We start from the raw sequence: 24,024 nt of genomic DNA, 5'->3' as shown, positions 1-24,024 counted from the left end.
CTCCTGCATGGCTGCACTGACATTTCGAGCACAATGCCGAGGAGTTTGCTTCTGTGTCGGGCTACCTCTTTGCAGTTTCTCAGGATAAGCGAGTGAATATGGAGGGTTTGGGATGCTAACGCTGCATCCGTAAGGAGGTATGGCAATGTCAGGGGCTGCACTGCCGTGTGGTGACACCAAGCTGCATTATAACTGGTTTTGGTAGTAGCAGAAGGAACCTTTACTGGCCTCTCCTGGAGCACTGCGCCAAGATCAGGGTTTCAGGTTGCATGTTACAGGCTAAAAAGATCTATGTTTGTATGTGGATTTGCCCATGATACAAAATGACTCAACCCCAAACCAAAAAGAAGGGAATTATATTCACTTCTGAAAGATGCTCTGGGGAAAGTGGTTTTCTTTAACGCTCAATTTTTCTTTAAAGCTCAATTTAAAAAAAAAAAAAAAGCAACAGACCTGTCTGTTTTTTTTGTTACCCAAACTTGCATTTATTCATTCAGGTTCTCCTTTGTCACTACGTTAATATAATATGCCAAAATAATTTCAAATGCCTTTAAGCCCGCAAATATCTGTACCCCCACTGAATTACTGTCTGGGCGCCTCAAATCCAGAACGCAGAGACTGTTCTGGCCCCTGGGACTTATAGTGTGACCTGGCGATTAGCATCTCTTTGCTCTTTGGCCATGAGCAAGGTATGGATTTGGGAACACGCTGAGATCAGAGGCCTGGGCATGCACTAGTGTATCAACAGCCCTTGGGCTGGAAGGAGGCCATGAAAGACCAAGGCCAGCCCAGATCTGGTGCTGTTGCCAAGGGGTGGACCTGCTACTTTGATATCAGACTGGGACCGTCCAGATGTTTTCAGGAGTTCCAGGTCACCGGGGCTATGTAGCTCCTCTTTCTGGAGAGTGGGGAAGTGTCTTGGTGGCCAAGACACTGCATGTTGCTTGGCCCAAGGCAGTGGCCAAGGACAGTGCAGTATAAGACTGAACCTCTCAGGATGTGTCCTAGCACTGTGGCAAACTTGAGCAGAGAAAAGTTTAAATAGGAGGATGCAGTGAAGCAATAGCAAAGGAAATTTGGACTCAGTTCTGCGCTTAAAACATGGTAAATTAGGACTAATGTCAATCAGGGGAATTAAATGCAAGGACAACCCATCCCCTTGCAATCGCCACTGCTGAGAAAGGAGATTTATTGTGAATGAAATCATTCTCTGTGGTGCTTCGGCGTAAGCAAAGTGTCTCCTCATTTCCGTACAGTTTGTCTCTGTTGGCACTGGCCTGTCGAAAGGCAGCTCTGAATCTCCTTCGTGTCAGCAAGATGGGGATCAGCCTTGCAAGGGACACGCTGCTACTCTCGCCCGGTCACTCGGGTCGCGTGAGAGGCGGGAAAGGGCTGGGGTGGTGCGGGTGAGCGGGGCCAGGTCCCTGTTCCATGTTTGGGGAGATGGAAAACTGTCCAGGATACTGTTTTCCTTGCTCTTTCCCAGCATCCTGGAAAGGGGCTGGCAGCCTGTGCTGACGAAGACATTCACCTCCTGTATGATCAGGTGTGCTCGGTGGGTGACTGTGCAAACCTCCCCAGTGCTCCCACTTTACTTTTTGGTAGTGTATCAGCTACAGACCCCTCCTTTATTACGCATGTAATAGGGACAGAGTTTTTAGCAGGGCCTGTTGTGATAGGACAAGAGGTAATGTTTTTAAATTAAAAGAGGTAAATTTCGGACAAGATATAAGGAAGAACTTTTTTACAATGAGGGTGGTGAGACACTGGAACAAGGTTGCCCAGAGAGGCTGGAGATGCCCCATCCTTGGAAACATTCCAGGTCAGGTTGGACGGGGCTCTGAGCAACCTGATCTAGTTGAAGATGTCCTTGCTCATTGCAGGGGGGTTGGACTAGATGACCTTTAAACATCCCTTCCAACCCAAACTGTTCTATGATTCTATGTGTTTGTGACTTGCTAGTTGGCTTATCTCATCACCGGCATCCCACTTCTGTGCCAGGAATGGAAATACTAATTAAGATCAGCCCCACCATGAGGAGCTCCCTGTGTGCTTGCAGGGATGGGACCTCTCTCCAGCAAGGCTTCGGCTGTAGCACCCAGCTGCCATCCTGTGTCTGCAGCCTGCTGAGATCTGTGGATCTCTGCCCCTGCCTCAGCTCCTCCTTGCTCAGATGTTTCTTCTCTGACTTGCTATTGTACTGAAGGCTTGTCTTCCTCATAAGGTGCCACGGACATCTCTTTAACCACAGGGATAAAGTACAGCCAGTAACTCTTTCTGGACGGATCCTCTCCCATCCCACACAACGTGTTGGCATTTCTTATTTAGTCCTTCTGCATTCCTCATTTTCACAAGGGATTCCCTGTGGGGCATATTAATTAATTTCTCTGGAGTGCAACAAGAAACACACCTGCAATTCATTTTTTTAATGCTTTAATTAATTAATTAAATAATTCTGATATAGTGATACTTGGTTTCTACATTTGAGGATGTGGGGAGTTGTTCAGGACTTGTTACCAGTTCTCTAGCCCAGTTACTAGTCTCTATCTGGACTTTGCCTGACCATCAAGTAAATTGCAAAATGACACATCTCCCAGTATTTTTTATCTTTCTATTAATTTCCCAGAGATCTCTTGTCAAGTCTGGATCCAATGGCAGAGATCTTTAATAGCTTCCCAGAAAATGAGTTGTATTCAGATGGATCCTGTTATATAGTTTTTTAAATCCTTATGAGCTACCGTGTTACTCACTTGCAGTGCAGTTTTGCCATTACGTCTTTTATTTCTCTCTCAGCTCATATCCCCCAGTACTGTGTACTGATCGCATCATGTTCCTGTTATCACAGAAATACTCTGTTTCACATCTGGCACCAGGAGTTCTTGTTCTTCCAAGCATTCACATTGCGTATCTGCCATTTTCCATGGGCAAGTTTTCCTCATCTTTTTGTTTCCTTATCACTTCCTCTTTTTCTCTCTCCTTTCTGTTTCTTCATATCTGCCTTTCTCTTTTTCACCTCTTTGCTCTGCTCATTTCATCTCTTTTTCAACCCTTTCCTGTCTCGTCTTATTTTGCTCTTTTTTTCCCCCTTTCTATTTTTCTACTCTTGTTGCGAAAGAGTTCCCATGTCCTTATAAATCCATTTGCGCTTCTCTCCCTGCTTGAGGTTAGCCTGCAAAAGAGTCGCAGGGAACCACACTTTAAAGGCATTTAGGATGTGCTTAGTCTATAAAGTATGGAGCATGTTCAGACACAGTGAATCTGTCTCATCTAATGTCCCGGTACGTCAGCGAGAGTTAAACAATGAAGGTCAGAGCAGTTCGGGGCTTGTGTGCACACTGGATTACTTAAAGCCCTGCACATAATGGCACTTGTTACCTCTGATTTGACTATTTGGCTTGTGTTTTGATACCCTGATCATTTTTGCACCAAACTGCCTGCTCCAGGCTCCAAGTGGAGATGGGAGAGGATGGGTCCAGTCTGGGAAATGGGGGAGAGGGTGTAAGAGCTGAGGAATGATGAGGAAGGGAACGTGAGAAGAGGCTGGAAGGTATTGAGGGTGGAGAGGCATAATGAGGGGGGAAAGATGAGAAGTTTTGGGGGGAACCGTGGTGGTCAGGAGGGGTAAGAAGGGCTATTTGGGCACCCGAACGGTGCTGGAGACGGTACACTGGCCAAGATGAGCTCCAGATCTGTGCTGTATTGCATTACTTCATGCAAAGGGAGGGAAGGAAACAGGGGCACAAAGGAAGAGGAGAAAGTGTATGAAGAGGAAGGCATGGAAAGGGACTGTGAGTTATAAAATGTACAGAGTAGGCTGGAGGTGGAAGATGGGCACCCCGGTCCGCCATGTGTGTCTCTCTCATAGCGGGAAGCCACCGTTCTCCTCCCCAGTCCCACTTAGTCTCTGGGGGATGCCAGCGTGACCTTGATGTTGCCTGCCTGCTGCACCCGACAAGCGCTGCCCGGACGAGCCTTCAGTGCTCGCTCCTTGGGTCAGCATCAGCAGCGCCGGCAACAGCGGCAAAGTAACAGGGTCAGCTGCTGGCAAGATGCTATAGTTAAAAAACAAAACAAGCAAAAAAATTATACACATAAGAAAAGGAAAATGAAGCAATGATGGGTTGGGCAATTAAGCTAAAAGCATTTGAGAGTGTAATCCAGCTCTCTCTATCAATAATTCAGGAGTCCAAGATCAGTCTAATTGATTGAACACCTTCCACAGTCGTCAGCCACTAATAAGACAAATGAAATGTCTTTTTTATTGTCAAATCTCCATCTCACATTCGCGCAGGCAAAATCCTGCAGGGCTTTTCATTTGAGGAGCTCGGGTATTTTTTCTCTTGATGGAGATAAATTGAGGACCAGTGTCTCTTTTTAAACAGCAGTAAATTAAGCCGGTCTGCTCCTTTGGCTGTGGGTGGGTGGAGGAACAAGGCTGTGCTGAACAGGATTCACACGTAAAACTTGTGTGGGTCACCAAAAGTTGAACCCAGTTCCCAGAGGACGTGTTATCGCTGTGTAATGATTTAAGTGCCTAGGACACTTGGCCTTGACAGACTCCCAGGGACTACAGATCTTACCCTAAAGACAGTGTCTCTTACCTCCCTTCCTCTAAAGAACCACTTAGGATCCTTGGTTTCCTAATAATGGTATTGATGCTTGCCTTTTGACAAGGCATAGGTATTTAAAGGGGGCTAGACAAATGTTTAAATTTTCCAATTTACGTGAGCAAACCACATCACAGGTTCGGAAAAATAAAAGAAAAAAAATGGTGGGTTGAAACTGTTCTGTGTTTTATAGCTTTCTTACAAAATGCCAAATTCAGTGATTTGAAGGACCTCTGTGATGACAAAGTAGGCCATACTCAGCAAATTTGCTTGATTTTACTTCCTTTGGACCATGTCCCTGAGTAGAGGGGAGTCAGCCCCAGCAGGATGGAGCTTGTGGACACCAGCTCTGGAGCATTGCTAATTGACCAGCTGATATGGAGAAGAGGTGAGATTTGAGTTACTATCGATATATACACAAGCGCCTATCTGCACAGTGAAAATCTGTGTGTGAGCAAGGCCTCTTTAAGCCCAGATACTCACCAGTAATGCTAACACATCCTCATGTACGCACAGAGGCTCAGGGACTGGAGTTTTAGCCAACATAAATCAAAGTAGCTCCTCTGGGTCATTCTGCTGACTTTTATGAGACGAAGATCCAGCCCTAGGGTGAGGGAGCAGCTCTGATTATGATGTGTGCATTATGTGTTTAATTAGGAAGGACCACAAGCTGTGTGCATGCTCAGGAGTGCCCACCAAATTAACCTTTTCACTGGTGTGGCACAAGTTATCTTCTGAGCAAACCCAAAATCTGGAGATCTGGTAGCGACTTTCCTCATTTGCTATTATTACACGCGTTTCCCTGTGTCTTGCTGGGGTGGGAGGGAAGGAGGGAAAGTGTTTAAGAGCAGTTTCATTTTGATTGTATTACCTCTGAAACATTATAGAATGTGTTCGAATGCTTGATCTAACCAAAGAATAGTTGTTTTACTTCCTAATCAAATAAATTCATGATGTCTGTCTCCCCTTAGCTTTCCTCTAGCTTGACTGTGCAAATGCCATTTAATTGTGTTCCTGCGAAAACTAAAGGCCAGTAGCTTTGCCAAGGATGGCTAATTTTATAATGCGCCATGCCAGAATTAATCTTGACTGCAAAGATAAGGCTGATGGTTTATAGTTGGCAATTATGGTCATAGAACAACTGTTGTATAGGGTGTTTGTAGGCTATGAAGTTCTTTTAACTATTGCGCATTGCCTAAGGCGGCAGGTGTTTGGCATATTCAAGTCAGAGTAGAATGAAGAGGGGGTAGACGGGAATGAAAGTGGGCAAGAGAGAGGAGGGAAATAGCAGAAAAAAAGAGGCGGCAACAGCAAATGTAGGGTGAAGGCACAAGAATGGCATGAGAGTGAGATATAGGTGGACCAGGGGAAGAAAAGGAATAGATGTGGTGAAACTGATGGAAGAAATAGGCCAGTGAGTACAGAAGTCTGTCTGAGATGCAGTGCAGCCAAAGAAGACTTTTTTTTTTGTTTTGAAGGATATTTTCAGATTCTCTACCTTTAGGCCGTGTACCACCTATCTGCCTAGTAAGAAAAGTAACTTCGTTACCCAGTAGATGTGCTGATGCTTACTGGAGTCTTCTCCCTGGGACAGGTTTTTTCAAGCTGAGAGCTGGTCCTCTGCAAAGATAAATAAAACACTGCAAGGTTTATAATTCTGCTGCTGCTACACAGTCAGGAAGTCAGGAGGTCTTCAGGACTGAGAAACCACTTCAGCCTCAGTGTGAACACTTGAAGTTGGTGACAACACCTCCATCAAACTGGTTATGGTTTCACAAAGCAAATGAAACACAGCAGCAAATGAGGTAGCAAGTCTGGAAGTGGAGGTGCTACTTCCAAGACTTACAAGCAACCAAGCAAGCAAATAAAAAATAGCTATTGATCTGTATTGGGTTTAGGTAGCAAGGTTTTTGTAGACAGGGGCTGCAGGTACCAGCCAAGGTCAACCCGCCACATAATTATATATATTGATTCCCTGAAATGTGCAGTGGATGACACTTGACTTCCACAGAACTATGCTAAGATCCTTACTGAGAGTCCAAACTTTAGCATGTGTCTACAACTCCAGTTCCAAACTGAGGAGTGCGAGATGATATCACACTAGAAATACAAGGAGTCCAGAAAAGGGCAATGAAGCTGGTGAGAGTTCTGGAGAACAAGTCTTATGAGGAGCGGTGGAAGGAACTGGGGTTGTTTATTTTGGAGAAAAGGAGACTGAGGGGAGACCTTATCGCTCTCTACAGCTACCTGAAAGGAGGTTGTAGAGAGGTGGAGGTCAGTCTCTTCTCCCAGGTAACAAGCAATAGGACAAGAGGAAATGGCCTCAAGTTGCGCCAGGGGAGGTTTAGATTTGGTATTAGGAAAAATTTCTCCATGGGTTATCAAATATTGGAACAGGCTGCCCAGGGAAGTGGTGGAATCGACATCCCTGGAGGTATTTAAGAGGTGGGTAAACATGGTGCTGACGGACATGGTTTAGGGGTGGACTTGGCAGTGTTAGGATGATAGCTGGGCTTGATGATCTGAAAGGTCCCTTCCAACCTAGACAATTCTATGATTCTATGGTTCTATGAAATAAAATGGAAAACACTTGGTTATGATATTAAAATAATATAGTAGGACACTGTTCTCCACCCAGCAAAAGAGAAATGGTGATGAGAAGAGGTTTGAAGAAGTTTTGCTAAGTGGTTTCCCATTTCTTCCCATTCAGTTTGACTATTCCTGTTGGCTGGGAATAGAAAACTGAAATGATGGATTGCTCTGATCATGCCTAGTCAGGTGCATTAAATGGTGTCTCACTCTACTGCCTTCTGCAATCTTGCTGCTTGGTGTGCTTATCAGGGCTGACATGGAAAAGGTAGATGTCTGTAAACAATGAAGAAATAAAAGGGGAGGTGAAAGATCTCAGATTGGTCTCAGCAAAAGGATTTGTTTGGAACTGGAAATGTGTTGAGGAGACTAAACCAAGCCACTTCTAGAATAACTAATTGGGATATGCCTGTCAGCTTCAAGACTCAGTAGCGCACATGAGCCCCATCCTGCTTTTCATGGGTCATTTGTTGGAGAGATGCTTGCAGTATATGGAAAGTTTCTTTTTAGCAGCCATCTGTTTAACGCTAACATGGAGCTTAGCTCAAACGCTAGTCTCTAGTTAAACCATGAACTCATGTGTACTTGAGTTATAGTGCTATGAGTTCACAGTCACCAAGAAAGATTACTCTATTTTCATCAGTGTGAGACAAAATAAGATCCCATGGATTTTTAGTACTGTGAAGCAGAGGCAGGTAGGTTTGAGACGCAGTACTTCAAGTTTTGTGTCAGTGCTGTCTACAAGATCTGTCTAAAATTGTATGAAATACTATTCAAAGTCTGTACAAATAGAGCATTGAATTTCTGTGTTTCTGTATCTAAATTTGGGTTGTTGATGAACAAGAAAATGGAATTCAAGCTGGAAAGGTGCAAAATGCTATGAAAGTGAAACTGTCTAATGCAACACACTGGCAGTAGCTGAGTTATTCATCGAAGGAAAAAAAACAGGCTGGTGAGATATGGCTGATCTTTATTCATCTATAGGAATAGGGAAGACAAACGGGGAAGAATTGCTGTTTGAGCCAAGGCCTTCACTTTTATCAGAACAAACAGACTATGAACAAGTAGGAAAGAAAAAGAAAATAGGAAGACTTCTACCTGTAAGAACAGTGAGTTTAAGGACAGCCTTACAGCTTGATTAGTGGAGATGGAAGCCCTAACAGAGGTGGAGCTCCATCTTTTTAGAAAGGGAATTTTCACTGCATGTGAAAGGAAGTTTTGAGTTAATATCTGTTAGGCGCAAGTTCCTAAATCACCTGACTTGGGTAGTTTCTGCTGGCTGGAACATCATCCCGTGAGAAACGCCACTGGTTTTGTCTTGGTGGGAAAAGGTACTTGCAGTCTCTATGCTCCTGGTGTGTGCTTGCTTCTTTGGGATAAAAGTTGTTATCACAAAAAAAGGATGAGGTGGCTTCTTATGAAAGTGTCAACCCAATGACTTAGACCAGTCTAGCTCCAGCGGTGTAATTACCCTGATACGGCAATTCCAGCAAATCTTCCCATAGACAGACCTGAACAATGTTGCAAAATTTTGACCTTGACGTTTTAGCTCAGCTCTTCTGTCAAGTGCAAGGATAAATGTACCTCAAAGTTAGCACTGGCTCAATGGAAAACTGAACAGGGCAGTAGAGTTGGGCAATGTATTTCCATTAACTTTCTTGGTTTCAACTTCAAAAAAAGCTTTCTCAATCAGCATTGAACTTCTTCCTTCAAAAAAGTTTTGGTTGAATTATTTCAGTTTTTCAAAGACAATTGACTGAACACATGTAAAGTTTGTAAAGGAAAATTGAGAAATCTTTTTGCTCGTATTTTGAAGCATAAGTCTGTTTTGGGAATAAGAGCGACAGAAGTAAAAAACTGTATGTTGGTAAAATAAGCTCAAGCCAAAGCATTTGAACAAATTTTTTTCCTTTTTTTTCTTTTTTGTTTTTTTTTAAATGAAATACATGTACTTCTTTGGTGAAATCTATCTATAAATATGATCGAATCACTACTTGGTCTATATGTGATGTAATGGGGGAAATTATGATGGACTCCACTTGCTTTGGCTGTTAGATCACTGAAGCCAGGTTTCAGCTAATAAAGCTGCTGGAAAATTAGAGTGTCTGCAGGGAAAATAGCCTTGGCCAAAACTGCATCCAGCCAGATTCAGAAGACGTGTTGGAAGCGTTTTTTTCAGAGAAGGGTACAATAAATGCTGTAACTGATGTAAAGACGTCTATGATTGCAAAGATCTAGAAGCAGGAAAACTTGTGTCCATCTGAAAAATTCCTTATTGTGGTTATGAAGGGATAGAGAATGAGAAGCAAAGGAGAGGGAAGAGGAATTGGTGTTTCCTCTGCACTCGACTGTTCACCCACCGGGACAGAGACTACGATGGAAGAAGCGCTTTTGTATCCCTATAACTTTGTCTAGGCCAGAGCTTGTAGCACTTTATCTGTATTAATAAAAGTTGTGTCTCTGAATTGGTTTGCTGGCATGTTTTTCTAGCAGGGACCGAAGCTGAGCACAGTGGGAATTGCTAACCCTTCCTTTAGCTGCCCTTTCGGATGGGGGAAGCTCTTGTTTCTTAAACAGCAGAAAGGAGAATCTGCTCAAAATACCATGTGCCTATTAATATTTTCCAGACGTTTGAAAAATATCCTTTTTTATTTTTTTCTTCCACACTGGAGGAATCTGCAGTAGATACAGCATGAAATAAAAACAGCTAGGTGAGCAAACTCGTGGCAAGTTGTCTGCGCTCTTCTAAGTCTCTTGGTTGTGTAGAGAGAGTCGTAGAGGCAAAATTCAATTGCTTCCGTGAAAACACAGATGAACCGCTCCCTAAATGTCACCCCGCTTCTCTCGCTGGGTATGCTGACAGCATTTGATGTCACACCAATTTGCAAACAGAGCCCGCTGGATAATGACATCACAGGTTCGGAGGACGTGATTACTACGTCAGGAATGATGTGTCCCTGATGTTTTGAGTCACTCTGATGCTTGCCAGCCTTCAGTATAGTTTCTTTAACAGGGTTTTGTTGAGATCAAGCTTCTCAAGCCCTGGCAGCATCAGACTGAGAGCAGCCTCAGCCATTCAAGCAGGACTGTGAGCAGAATCCTGTTAACCCCGCGAAGGCTGAGACTTGGTTGGTTTTAGTTTGAAAAGAGCTAATCCTCTGAACAATGAGGAATCAGAAATTTCTCATGCCCCTTTCCCTGTCATCACAACATAGTAAAGTAAGAAGAAACCCATTCATTTTTGGCCTCTTGTTAAGATGGACTCTGCCCCAAAGAGCTCTGTTTATAGTTAATGTTGACTAAGGGATGAAGCTGTGGCTATCTCCAAGACGTGTAAAGGAGCAAATAATCATAGAGAGAAATGGGGTGTGTTGGATTGAGGGCTATAAAGGAACACTGTGATAAAAGACAGCATAGAAAAATACAGGCTGTGTATCAAAAAAACCTTCCTAATAGATGGATCTGCTAGACGGGGGAATAATTTCCCAAGGGACAGAGCAGAAACCCTGTTATTTCAATCATTTAAACAAAACCGGACAAAGCCCTAGAGATTATATTGTAGGGAACAATCATATGCTGGCCTCCGGGAATGGATAACATGGCCTGATAAGTCTTTTCCTAGTGGTTGCTACAATTCATTTTAGATTGAGAACTTGTTCTGGGCATGATTTGTCTTGGGACTAGATGTGATGTGAGCTTGAGGTCAATCCTCTGACTGTTTCAGAGAACAAAACGGAGAGGAGGAAGAGGAGGAAAGGTGTGCAGGGGCAGTGAGAAATAGAGTGCATGGGAAAATGTTGACTCAGAAGTGTGACAGGGCTTTGTGCAGTCAGGTATCTCAGTGCCAAAGAGATATAAACCACACACGGGTCCAGATGCAAAGGTTTTATGCTGAGCTGGTGGTGTGCAGGCTCCAGAAAACCTGATCATTTGGTGCTTGCCACAAAGCTCCCAAGATGTATGAACCCAAAAAGTCACGGTCAACCTGCTTGTCCTTGGACTTTGGAGGTTTGTTTTTCTTGCTGTTACAAAAATCCAGCTTGTTGGCTGATCTGTCTTGTTGCGTCCCTGTGATGCACACACAGTCTCCTGGTGGTGTGCCTGGCTGACGATTTGTACCACTGTTGATTTCTTCAGAAAGGTGGCCAGGCTCAGCTGCAGGCCAGGGAGCTGTCAACTACTGCCCAGCTGGAAATCCAGAACAGAGCTGCTGTTGGTTTCGGTATGACTTAGGAAATGGTACAGCAGAAACATGGCCCTGCTGTTTTTGATTCTAGTCTCATGACAGAGCTGGAGAGAAACCTATTACCTCTTCCCAGCCTCTTTGCTGAAGCAGAGGAAGTCGCGGAGATGACTAGAGATAATGTTGTCATGTATGGACAAAATTAACTGGCAAGTGTTGGCATCCTTGATTTCCTGGGGGGTGGTACACCAGGTGGCAATTACCTCGGATGCTCTGTCATCTTATTCAAAAGAATTGCCAGTGATCGCAGACATCTCTTATCTAAGCAGTAAAAATAGAGGCTGTGTAAGTTCAACAAGAGGACGTCTGAGATAATCAGGTCTTCTGTGTCATATAGACGAGCAGGAAGATTGTCAGTGGTTTCATGTGGTGATTTGAAAATTTCCACTTTCCCTCTTTTAATTTTTTAGTAAAACCCTTTATAGTGTAAATTTTACACAGAAAAAGTGGAAAAGGTTCACGTGCAAAAGAAAAAAAGAACAAGAAACACAAACAAATGCAGAACTCTCAAATATTTTGGTTTTTTTTAAAGCAGCATTTTTCGAGTTCTTTCTTTTGCTAGAAACAAGTCATTTCGTGAGCGGCAGCAGTAATCAAGCCTGGTTTCCTGTGAACTCCAAAACATCCCCCAGTTCTCTTGAACCCCACTCTGCATCCTCATATTTGCAGGCAGATAGGTATTCCATTACGGGTTGTCTTGACATCCATAAGACGATGGAGATGTCCTATTCCTGCAGTCCTCTCCCATGCCACTACGTCTCACCCCACCTTGCAGGACCCACAGCTCTTGTTTCTTTCCTGTAGCTGGCCAGAGAAAGAGCGGATCACATTGCAGCTGAGTCTGCACTATGTGTGTGTTGATTTTTTGGCCCTTTTATGTGTATTCACAGATTGGCCAGATGGCCGGCCCAGCAGAACAGATTACTATCAAGTTCACATTACAGCTTCTAAGTGATGGAAATTGGTGAGCGGCTTCAAAGCTACTGGGTAGGAAAGACAGATGGGCAGAGACATAGATATAGGTGTCTCATCCTTATCAAGAAATAAGAATAAAACCAGAGCTAATTAGAAAAAGAAAAGTTTCCTATGGCTTGGTTTAAACTTGTAAACCTATTCCTTCATGCAGTACACCAGTGGGTATCTGAAATGGCCAAATATTGTGACCAGTTAGCTTCCCCATTAGGCAGAAACAATATCTCTCAAAACAGGGGAGCTGTGTGCCATTGGGTATATGTTCAGGAGGAATACAAGATCTTTTCCAGGCGAAGCAGAGAAGGCCCCAGGTCTCTCCAGCTGTGGGGAGGGTGGGGGCTACCTGGGCACACACATCTGACAGACACACGACTGAAGGAGCAGCACTTCCAGCTGCTCTGCCACAATGAACTGAATAGGTTTGTCCCCTCATCACCCCAGGTAGGGGTCCAACAGGAGGACAGAGGAGAGGCCATCCCTTCTACATGCTGGTGGTGGAGTCCAGGGAGGGAAGGAGGAGGAAAGCCCAATCTAAGCAGCCTGAGAACCTCTGCAACACAGTTCTCCGATGCATCCCATGGAGGTGACGTTACTGAGAGCCTTAGTGGGACTGGGACACATTATTTGCTTTGATCCTCTAAGAATCCAAAGAAAGTCTCTTCAAGAGGGGCAACTTCTTGCAGGGAACACCTGACAGTGTATTGCATGTGATCCCCAGATGAAACCAGCCAAGCCTGAAGTCCTAAGTCCTACCCTGAATGAGAAATGAGCATGGCACTGCATGGCTGTGTTTCACTAAATTTCTGCCTTTGGATCCCTATAATTTAAGGTAGTATGAGAAACATATTGTATTCCCAAGCTACACTCACAAGAGGACTACCCAGGAGGCTGTCACAGCTGATGGCTTCAGTTCTTGCTCCATCATGGCTGTAAGACTTCAGGGCTGTATTCTTAAGCAGTTGCCCAAGTACACCCGACGTAGTGCTTTTACTGTGGTTGTATCTTAGAATCATAGAATGGTCTCATTTTCCAATGGGACATGGTTTAGGAACACCTGGTAATGGTCAGGGGTGGGCATTTATGCCAATAGGCAGTTTGGGCAACGCAAAGAATTCACCGTGCTGGTATTTACTGCGACTTGGTATGGCTGGAAGAGAAGCTACAGGAAAAAAATTCCCATCAAGAATGCTCCAGAGTGGGAAGTTCAGGGTTCGTAAGGCAAGAGGTAATGTGTGATGGCTGTGGATCTGACTAATAGAGGGAGTGAGGGAACATGGCAGAGGGATGAGTGGCACAGATGCTGGCATTGTGCTGGCTCAGCAGTAGTTATCAGTCTTATCAGTCGTTTTGGATGAGTCCTTCACATCTGCTGCTGGGCTGTCAGGCACTGCATTTGCTGACAGGCAGTAGATTCAGTGTGCGCAGTGAGCTTAAAGAAATTGCTGTGCCAGGGGTAATTTCTGAGGCTGACACACTTGTCTGCCCCAACTCATGATGCGCCCGGGTCAGGGCTGACCACCCACCCACAAGAAGACCGTCTTTGGCTGTGCCTTCACCTGCTGGTCTGCAGATCACAGAGCCATTTCTCCTCCTCCTCATCGCATTGCTGCACACTGCCTGTGTGTATGTGTGTGTCTGCCTGTGCGGTCAGAGCTGCTTTTGAAACTCTTTTCCTTCAACATCTTCAGAGTTTGGCTTCAGAGTCAACAAGAAAAGATGTCTGTGCTCATGGTGGGGAGAATAAAGTGAAGGAAGCCTGCTGCATCCCTGCTGCCCAGAAGAAGAGGTTTTCTGCAGGTCCTGATACAATGGAAAACGATGAGTGTAATTTCCAAGGTGGCATGACCTTACCTCTGCAGTCAGGACATGGAAGCAGTCATAACAGACCAGGGGTGAGAGGCTGTGCCGACCTTGTCGAGGAATTTTGGATTTGAGGTTGCACCTGGGGGTTGGCACATCCTTCCTTCTCTCACAGGATGTCCAAGTCTTCACAACATGGGATGATAACAGCCCATATTGCTGTGTGTTCCTGTAGGGAGCCATGTGTGACGCTTTGAGACTGTCTCTTGAGCATGGAAGGGGAAGGTGTCTTTGAGGATGGAAGGGAAAGCTCTGTAAAATAAGAGAGATGATACAGGTGATGTGCTGAAGTCAGTTCAAGTGACAAGGGAATGAAAGAAAAAAGGGGTCCTGAAGAGAGAAAGGCAGAAGGGTTCAGGGAGAGCCCAGACAGGTGGGAAAGAGACGAGGGAGCAGTCAGAGGTGCTCGTGTGCCAGGAGGCTGGTGCAGTTACACGTCAGCTTTCATCCAGGTACAGTAGCATCCATGATGTGCCTTCGATTGCCTTACAGGAGAAAGCTTTTGTCCTGGTAAATGAATTACTACCAGGTAGTTAAATGAAGTATCTCCCTGATCCCTACTGAAACCTCTTTCATCTGCACTGCAAAGATGTTTCTTCTCCCTGCTGAAAGCACAGGTAGCAAATCCAGCGGAGAACCAGCCTGCTCTTTGTGGCAGTTCCTCTGACGTAGATGAACCTCTGAAGTGAAGTGTGTGACATCAGGAAGATGTTTTAATCTGAGTTATGCTTGCCCATCTGAGTAACAGGTGCCGTTATCCTCTTTTCATTATCTTGTGGCCAGGGCAGCTGCCAGCATGAGTAAGAAAGGTTTGAGTCACAGGGATGGAGTAGTTCATTTCTTTCCAGAGGCTGTTGTCAGAGACGACCAAGCCCAAATGTCCATCACAAGGATGAATGATGTGTGGATGAATGAGGGGAGAAACCTACTCCTGAGAGAAATAAAGCATCCCTCATGAATAACGCAGAGTGTTGCTTTGAGATTCAAGACATCTAAAACCTGTTGTACATTGAATGTGAATGTGAATGAGGCTTAGCCTCTCTGCAGCTACACACTGTCCCGAACGTGAACTATAAATAACTTATCACTGCCACATTTAATTGTAATTTTTTAACACTGACCATGCATTTGGCCTGGTACCAATGCACATCTAGAGACAAACCTCTCCCAATCTCTGACGGAGCCCCGTGTAGACAAACACCCTTTGCTTTGCACCACACAGGCTCCATCTATGCTGCTAAGTAGAGCAGGACCTGTGTTTTGTAAGACACGGAGGCCAACAAAGATGGTATGGAGAATGCCAGTAACAGCTAAACACACATACTGCCCCAGGGGGTTCTTAGCTGCTTATCTGCAGTGGTCCCTGGCCAGTGTTGACCTCCATGGGTGGACCAGGCATGGACTTTACCTGGGACAGTGCTGGCTGGTCCAGGATAAAGCCATGAAGGGAACTGTGCTAATGATTTAACAGTGTGGATAATCATGGGTTGGTGGTGGAATCCATTCCTTGTCCCAGTTTAGTTTGCTAGCGTAGCATAGATATTACCTTGCAATACTGGAGGTGGTTACTATGTAGATGCAACGCACTGGAAGTATTCAGGATTTTTTTCCCCTAATGTTGTATTTTTCTTATGGATTTACTTATTCTGGGCAGTCTGCATCATTGCAATAGCATGAAATTGTTTATTGAGACCCTTTTTGCCCCAGAAGCAAAGTGTTATTCAAGAGAATTTGTGCTGGAGGACAAGACAGACGTTACAGGCCTGTCTATACCCTGCAGCTGAGCATGGTGCAAAGATTGCTGATGTAGATCCAAGCAAGCTGGTCTGTCCACATGAGTCTAAACAGTGCCAGAGATACTTGTTTAGGGCCTGAATGCAGGCACGACATTTTTGTTGATAAAATGTCTATAAAATCATGAGTGACACAGAATCACAGAATGGTAGGGGTTGGAAGGGACCTCTGGAGATCATCTAGTCCAACCCCCTGCCAGAGCAGGGTCACCCAGAGCAGGTTGCACAGGAACGCATCCAGGCAGGTTTTGAATGTCTCCAGAGATGGAGACTCCACCACCTCTCTGGGCAGTCTGTGCCAGGGCTCTGCCACCCTCAAAGGAAAGAAGTTCCTCCTCATGTTGAGATGGAACTTCCTATGCTCAAGTTTGTGCCCATTACCTCTTGTCCTGCCACCGGGCACCACTGAAAAGAGCCTGGCCCCATCCTCCTGACACCCACCCTTTAAGTATTTGTAAGCGTTGATAAGATCCACCCTCAGTCATCTTTTTTCCAAACTAAAAAGACCCAAGTCCCTCAGCCTTTCTTCATAAGAGAGATGTTCCAGTCCCCTAATCATCTTGGTAGCCCTTTGCTGTACCCTCTCCACAAAGAGGGATAGTAGGGAATGATTGTTCCTGGTCTCTTCCATAGAGGAGGTGGGGACATCAGATTATAGTAATAGGAGAGAAGTAAAGAAGGGATGATGATTTTTTTAAAGAACACATGGTTGATCTGTGGACCTTCTTGCCACAGGATGTTCCAGGTGCTAAAATTTTATACCCACTCAAGGGACAATGCCCGAGCTCCTGGAAGAGAAATCTATTGTGTGTTACTAAACCCAGTGCAACCATATCTGGCTTAGGAAATCCCCGAGCTCCAGATGATGAAGCTGGGTACATGAACTTGGGGGAAATGTCACATATAATTATAACATTCCTATACTCTTCCCCAGCCATCTGCTTGTGGTCACTGTTGGATTTGGGGTAGCTGTGCGCCGTGTTCCACTGCACACTATGGTTGTGACCTGGTACCCCAGCACAATGTCCCTTTAGAAATGAGAGAGAGCTATTTGGGTTGTCCTCCTGAATAGACCTCACATATATCGGAATGAGGAGTTTCTGTGTCTCATCTGAAAGGCACCATGGAAAAATAAGCTTTGAAGGAGGCTGAGTGGGTTTTCCCCAGACTTCCATAGCTACACTCTGGTAAACAAGAAAACAGTATTCCCTTTTCTTCTAGAATTATATATAGATGCGTGTGGTCTTTGAGATTTTTCCACTGGAGAACCGACAAGGCCTGGAAAAATCAAAGGCAGGGAAGACCTCAACAGAGTACTCACTTGGTGTCAGCCCTTACAGACTGAGCTTTTGGCTCCCTTGCCTACACCTTCCTGCAGTTCTGCTTGATGTCCGTATCCCAGCCCTTCCGTAATTGGGAGGAGATGGCTTTTGTGGTGCATTGGTGCTCTGCAGTCCAGAATTGGAGTAACACTCCGAGACGTGACGTTTCTTCATGCCAAACTATTCTTCCTGGTGCCAACCCAGATGAGCTCTGTCTTGAAAGCCTAAGCAGCTGGGAGGGATTATAAAAGAGAGAGAGAATATTAACGACATCACTCCCAATCAAGGTGAAGTTTATTTAGACTGTCCTTGATCATACAAATTATATCTAATGAAATATCAGACAAACCTGCCTGCTGTGGTCAAATTGCTGTATTGTGGGACCTCAGCAAACTGGTTAGTATACTAGAGTAGTATAGGTAGTATTTACCTAGGTGTAGTCCAATGTAAAGCTCCATATACTCCTTTCTCACTGTTATCCCAGCCCCTTGGCTTGTTAGGGGATGCATTCGCTATACCTAATTTCAAGGTCTTCTATGTGATGTTTCTTCTTCATCACAGAAGAGTGAGAAATGGCTGAATTTTGGTAGCTGGAATCTGCTACCAAAGCAGTTGCTTCTGTTTCTGCCTTTACTTGACACGAGTAAAACCCAGCTACTTAAAGACTAACCCTGTGCACTGCCGAGGGCTGTTTCCTGGCGTTAATGATCCTCTGTGCCCCTCTTCCTCTGGCAATTACTGACCTCATTTTTCCCAGAGGCAGCCTCTGATGTTAAGAAGACAGTGATTTGTTTTAAATTTGAGATTTACTGAATTTCAGACAACATGCCCTGCTGGAGGTTGCTTTTCATGCATTGCTCTGTGTATTGCTGGATAGATTCTGTAATGCTAAAGTAATGGAGAGTTAAGTCTTTGGTGCATTTTGAAACCCCTCATTTCAGAGTGCTGAAGGCAATGACTAAGATGCCTATTCCTTAAAGCCATGTTGTACTGGAGAAATATATGACTTTCATCCCCTATACATGAATCTGTTTGTAAAGTCTTATTCCAGCTCCATGAATAAAGTCCTTTCTTTACGCCAGCTTCATGGTGAAAATACAGTAAAAGACATTTATCTGATATTGTGGTAAGTGAGTATGACATGGGACAGAATAGAAATCAGAATTTCTGGATATATTCTGTCTACCTATGTGAATTGGAGGGAAATTATAGCCTGCCGGTGTCTGTGCTTTCCTATCTGTAAAACAGCGATATGGATATATTCCTATCTTATGGGAGAACTGTGAGTCCCAAGTTAATTAGAAACTCTGTGACAAATCTTAGAAATTGAATTGTGAGATAGTGTGTAAGCATATAATATTAATGTTTTATAATCTCCCAAAACTGTCTCTGTGGATATCTTTAGTGAGAGGCATATAGTGATATCAAAAGAAATCTTTTTTCACCCCAACCGTTTTCTTTAGAACCCAAAGTGAAAGCTGTTTCCACCAACTGCCATCTCTGCAACCATCTGGAAAATCACATTTTCTGAAGCTTTCCTTCTCTTTATCAGCTGTAACTAAAACTATAAAATGGGAAGATGTCCCTGGTTTAATTAACACCCCTGTAGTTCAAAAGCTGATCTTAGTAATGAGAGGTAATTATAGCCTTTATTGAGGGACAGTCAGGTGGAACAAACCCAGCATCAATCTATTGAAGACACTTCCCTTTCCAGGTAATTTGGGAACTGCTTTTTATGATGAACAGGCTACCTTGCCCAACACGTGAATCTTTTTGTTTTGTAACCTGAGAAGAACTTCCTATTTTGAGTTATGAGCTTCTTTTGTAAACTGGCTTTTACATCCCACCTGTCTGCCAACCACTAACAACTGAGCTAAGGAAATACTGGTTGGTTCTTGGAGAGCATTCTTGCTGGTTTTCTCATTTTATTTTCCTTTCCATTGTTGCTTTTCATTTTGAAGGTTGCCTGGTGTTCATATTTTTGTTCTAGCAAAACTGCAGACTCCGTGGTGTGTCTACATCTAGAGGGCTGTGCAGAGTTTTGGTTTCTGGACATCCAAAATGATGTGGTAGAGCTTGAGAAGGTCCAGAGAAGGACATTGAAATGACCAAGGGAATGTGATGTCTGCTCTATGAGTTAAAAAGGCGGTGGCTCCAGTTCAGACAGGAGAAAATTGAGAGCAGAGATAAAGGTGAGTTTAGCTGAAGTCATGAAGGCGGTAGATAAGGTACATGTAGAACTTTAATACTAGAGCTAAGGGGCACTAGCTGAAACAAGGAGATCTCCTTGAAATTATGAAGTACTGTTTTACTCAGCAGATGGTGAACTTCTGGAATCTGTTGCCACAGGAGATTGAGGAGGCGGGCAGTGTCAACAGTTTCAAAAAAAGGGTTAGATAAATTCAGAGCAGCAGGTCCATGACCCGAGTCTAAAGGCGATGGGCAGTGCTGAAGCAGTACGAGGGAAATGGTCCTGCCTCAGTAGTATCTCCAGTGCTGTCTGGCCTCCAGTTTCTGATCTCTAAGCATGTGGGTCTGCGGTATGCCCCATGTTTCATCTGCCTGTCTATGGATATCCTGATACCTCAGGGGTCTCAGATGATGCTAGATGTCTCTTTCTGGAAAGCTGATTTAAACCCTCAGTGTCTACAATGTAGGCATCTACACTGGAGCTGGTCATGGAAGGCAGAGCTCTATTCATTATTAAGATGCCAGCATTGGGCTGTTTGTATGTAGTTTACCTGTGCAGTAGGTGTCTAAATTTTTCTGCAGTCGAAAGACATCTAGTCAGTCTACGGGGGACCTAATGAATATGGTGAATGGAACAGTCATTTCGTTTACTGTCATTTCATCTTGCCATAAGGTAGATTTGGGATGGTCAGTTAAATAGCTCACTACTGCCTGTTTTCATGAAATCTTTGTTGACTATAATGGGAGCTTAGAAACTAGCACGTATGGAATTACCAAAATTTAGGTATTCTAATCTTTATCTGAATTTTGTCCCAAGATTTCTATTATAATGGCTGTAGAGAAATAGGTGTCTCCTGAGAATAACTCATTGACCTGTGTTAGACATGTAGGTGTAGATGGGAGGAACTGCACTTGTGAAATCCATATTTTTATTCATTGACTTTAAGGGGAGTCTAGCTAGTGGTACCCACCTGGTCAATACACATCATAGCCAGGTGAGTCCCAGCAATCCCATTTTGAAGACATTGGTACTGTCACCTAGAATCTCAGCAGTAGGTTTTTAAAGCAGTGTGATGTGAAAAAGTGAAATTATAATTTCAAAACACCCCCCCTCCCTTATGGTTTGATTTAGAATAAAGGCTTAGCCAGGATTTTACCATCTTTAACTATGCTTTAACTACGCTACATCCTCTGTCCTGGATGAGTTTAACACCCTGATGAAACCGCCTTTGCCAGACTAGCTGTAAAAACTGTAAAACTATAAATCAAGCTGGTAAGTTGTTTATTCTTCAGTAATTATCCTGGGCTGGACACTAGGTTGATGGAGGTGATTCTGTCACTCTTTTCCGCTCTGGAGACATCCCACCTAGAGTACTGCATCCAGCTCTGCAGCCCTCAGCATAGGAAGGACATGGAACTGTTGGAACGGGTCCAAAGGAGGATGATGAAAATTACCTGAGGGATGAGACACCTTTGCTATGAAGACAGGCTGAAAGAGCTGGGGTTGTTCAGCCTGGAGAAGAGAAGGCTCCAGGGAGACCTTATTGTGGCCTTTCAGTACTTAAAGGGGGCCTATGGCAAAGATGGGGACAGACTTTTTAGCAGGGCCTGTTGTGACAGGACAAGGGGTAATGGTTTTAAACTTGAAGAGGGTAGGTTCAGACTAGAGAGAAGGAAGAAATTTTTAATGTTGATGGTGGTGAGACACTGGCACAAGTTGCTCAGAGAGGTGGTAGATGCCCCATCCCTGGAAACATCCAAGGTCAGGTTGGACGGGGCTCTGAGCATCCCGATCTAGTTGAAGATGTCCCTGCTCATTACAGGGGGGTCAGACTAGATGACCTTTAACCCAACACTTCCAACCCAAACTATTCTACGATTCTATTTTTCTAATTAAAGACAGAGCAGGCATTATATCCCTAAAGTCCTGTGGTGTTCCAGCAGTGAGTGGCTTCCATAGGGTGTCTAGGAGAAAGGTTTGTTCAGTATGGAAGAGTTTGAAGAGGAATTTCTTTCTTTGGTGAGTATGTGGATGTTGTTAACTCCATGCTGACAGCAGACACAGAATTTGGATGACATCAATGTACTCTGGTTTTTGGACAGGGCAACATTCAAAAATACTGTGGAAAATTCCACCTATTTCCAAAGTTTCCAGTATTGCATGTAATACAGGATGGACATGAAATTTCTTTAGCAAATGAATGCGATATAATCTTGTTTAGGAGACTGCACAGGTATTTAAAGTAAGATGGATTGCCCATTCTTTCATCTTTTCCATTCCTGTGCATTCAGCTTTGTTGTTCTGTGTCTTATTTGCTTTGGTTACAGCACATAGGCCAGGAGATAGGAAGACAGTGTGACTGCAGTGTTCCTGTAACTTTGGATCTCGCTGCGGTGTCAGCATCTCTGTGATTCACGTGGCTTGTGTGAAAGGGGAAGCTGTGGTCATCACCTGCCTTGCTGACTGTCCTGTCTTTTCATTCCCCCTCCCAGGTTATGGACATGCTGCCCCAGGGACGGATGCGGGGAAGGCCTTTTGCATGTTCTATGCGGTCCTGGGGATCCCACTGACACTCGTCATGTTCCAGAGCTTGGGCGAGCGCATGAACACCTTCGTCAAGTACCTCTTGAAACGCATCAAAAAGTGCTGTGGGATGAGGAGCACCGAGGTCTCCATGGAAAACATGGTCACTGTGGGTTTCTTCTCCTGCATGGGAACACTCTGCATTGGAGCAGCAGCCTTTTCCCAGTACGAGGAATGGAGCTTTTTCCATGCTTACTATTACTGCTTTATAACATTGACTACGATAGGGTTTGGAGACTATGTGGCCCTGCAGACCAAAGGGGCCCTTCAAAAGAAGCCTCTCTACGTGGCTTTTAGCTTTATGTACATTCTAGTGGGGTTGACGGTCATTGGGGCATTTCTAAATCTGGTTGTTCTCAGGTTCTTAACCATGAACAGCGAGGACGAGAGGCGGGATGCCGAGGAACGGGCGTCCCTGGCAGGGAACCGCAACAGCATGATTATCCACATCCAAGAGGACTCCCAGCATGGTCGGCCACGGTACAAGGCCGAAGTAACAGACCTTCAGTCAGTTTGTTCCTGCATGTGTTACAGGTCCCACGAGTACACCAGCCGGGTGGTGTCCCACCAAAATTCGTTCAGCTCAAAGCTGAACCCCCAGTACTTTCACTCCATCTCTTACAAGATAGAGGAGATCTCACCAAGCACATTAAAAAACAGCCTTTTCCCATCTCCTGTCAGCTCCATCTCACCTGGGTTGCACAGCTTTACAGATAACCACAGGCTGATGAAAAGGCGAAAGTCCATTTAAAGGGATTTGTCTTCTTTTGCTTTCCTTGTTTTCCCCAGTTCTTCTCCGTTGTTTTGGGGTTTTTTTGTTCCTTGAGTGAGACGGAGCGAGGCCAAAGGGAGCAGAGAAAGCCAGTCCTCCTCTGAGACTCAGCTCTTGAGCATGAAGCATGGATTATTACTGTTCCAGCAAAGTATGCCTTACATTACCCCCTCGGTGGATGTCAGAGGATTCAAGGTGACGTGAAGTGGGTACCAAATCCAAAGTTGCACACACAGCTGGGAGCCTTCATGTGCCGCTGGCACTCCTGACCTAATAAACTATTTTCCTCACGAGCAGGTTGCAGCGTGCGTGCGTGCGTGTTGGGTGTGTGTGCGTGTGTGTGCGCGTGCAATTCCACAACTAGTGCCATGTGACAAAAATTAAAGCATCAGGTATTATTATTTTGTTTTTTTTTTTCTTTCCCTTGAGGCAATTGTGTTCCAGCCTGCTTTTAACTTTTAGATTGCTTCCAAAAGGAATGGGGAGGGTGGGAGGGGAGCCAATTTGTTTCGGGTTTTTTTTTTTGCCAAGACAAGCATGCGCCATAAGCAGTCAATATACCAGGTGTATCATGATAAATTTTTTAATGCTAGATTTTAGATTGTATAAACATTTAAAAAAGGCAGGAAAAGATGGATCATTTTAGCTTGCCAGTTCAAAATTAAAAAAAAATAAAATAAAATAAAGCATGCACTTTGTAAAACTGGTATGCATAAATAAGAACACAAGAAAAACTAGCAATGGAATTAATAATCAAAAGCAAATAATCTTATTGATTTACCTATATTTACTTTTTTCATTTTCAATGGTTCCAACAATTTGCAAGTGGAATTTTTAGGAGAAATTGGGAGAATTGTTGGAACTAAAGTGTATTTTGTTATTTTAATTTTATTTATAAAATATTATTATTATTATTATTATTATTATTATTATTATTATTATTATTATTATTATTATTATTATTTTGTGCAGCAATCACCTGCATGAATAGGAATTATATTTTTCGGAATGCTTGGATTAGGATGGGTATAAATAGGTGGATGTATATTTTTTCTTATATAATAGTGACAGGGCATTCCTTGTTTTAAATAA

At 44.1% G+C, this 24,024-nt stretch overlaps 1 protein-coding gene across 1 annotated transcript in view; it reads left to right on the top strand.

The window, feature by feature from the left end:
• The window catches only part of KCNK9 (potassium two pore domain channel subfamily K member 9), an 83,724-nt gene extending 60,813 nt beyond the window's left edge, over positions 1–22,911 (top strand). The window contains exon 2 of the mRNA XM_074573677.1: positions 22,070–22,911. Coding sequence (XP_074429778.1) covers positions 22,070–22,911 — 842 coding nt within the window. The remainder of the gene's footprint in view (positions 1–22,069) is intronic.
• The last annotated feature ends 1,113 nt before the right edge of the window (positions 22,912–24,024 follow it).

Source organism: Larus michahellis, chromosome 2 (genome assembly GCF_964199755.1).
Source record: "Larus michahellis chromosome 2, bLarMic1.1, whole genome shotgun sequence".
In the NCBI taxonomy this organism is placed as follows: Eukaryota; Metazoa; Chordata; class Aves; order Charadriiformes; family Laridae; genus Larus; species Larus michahellis.
This window is presented reverse-complemented; position numbering and strand designations above follow the sequence as displayed.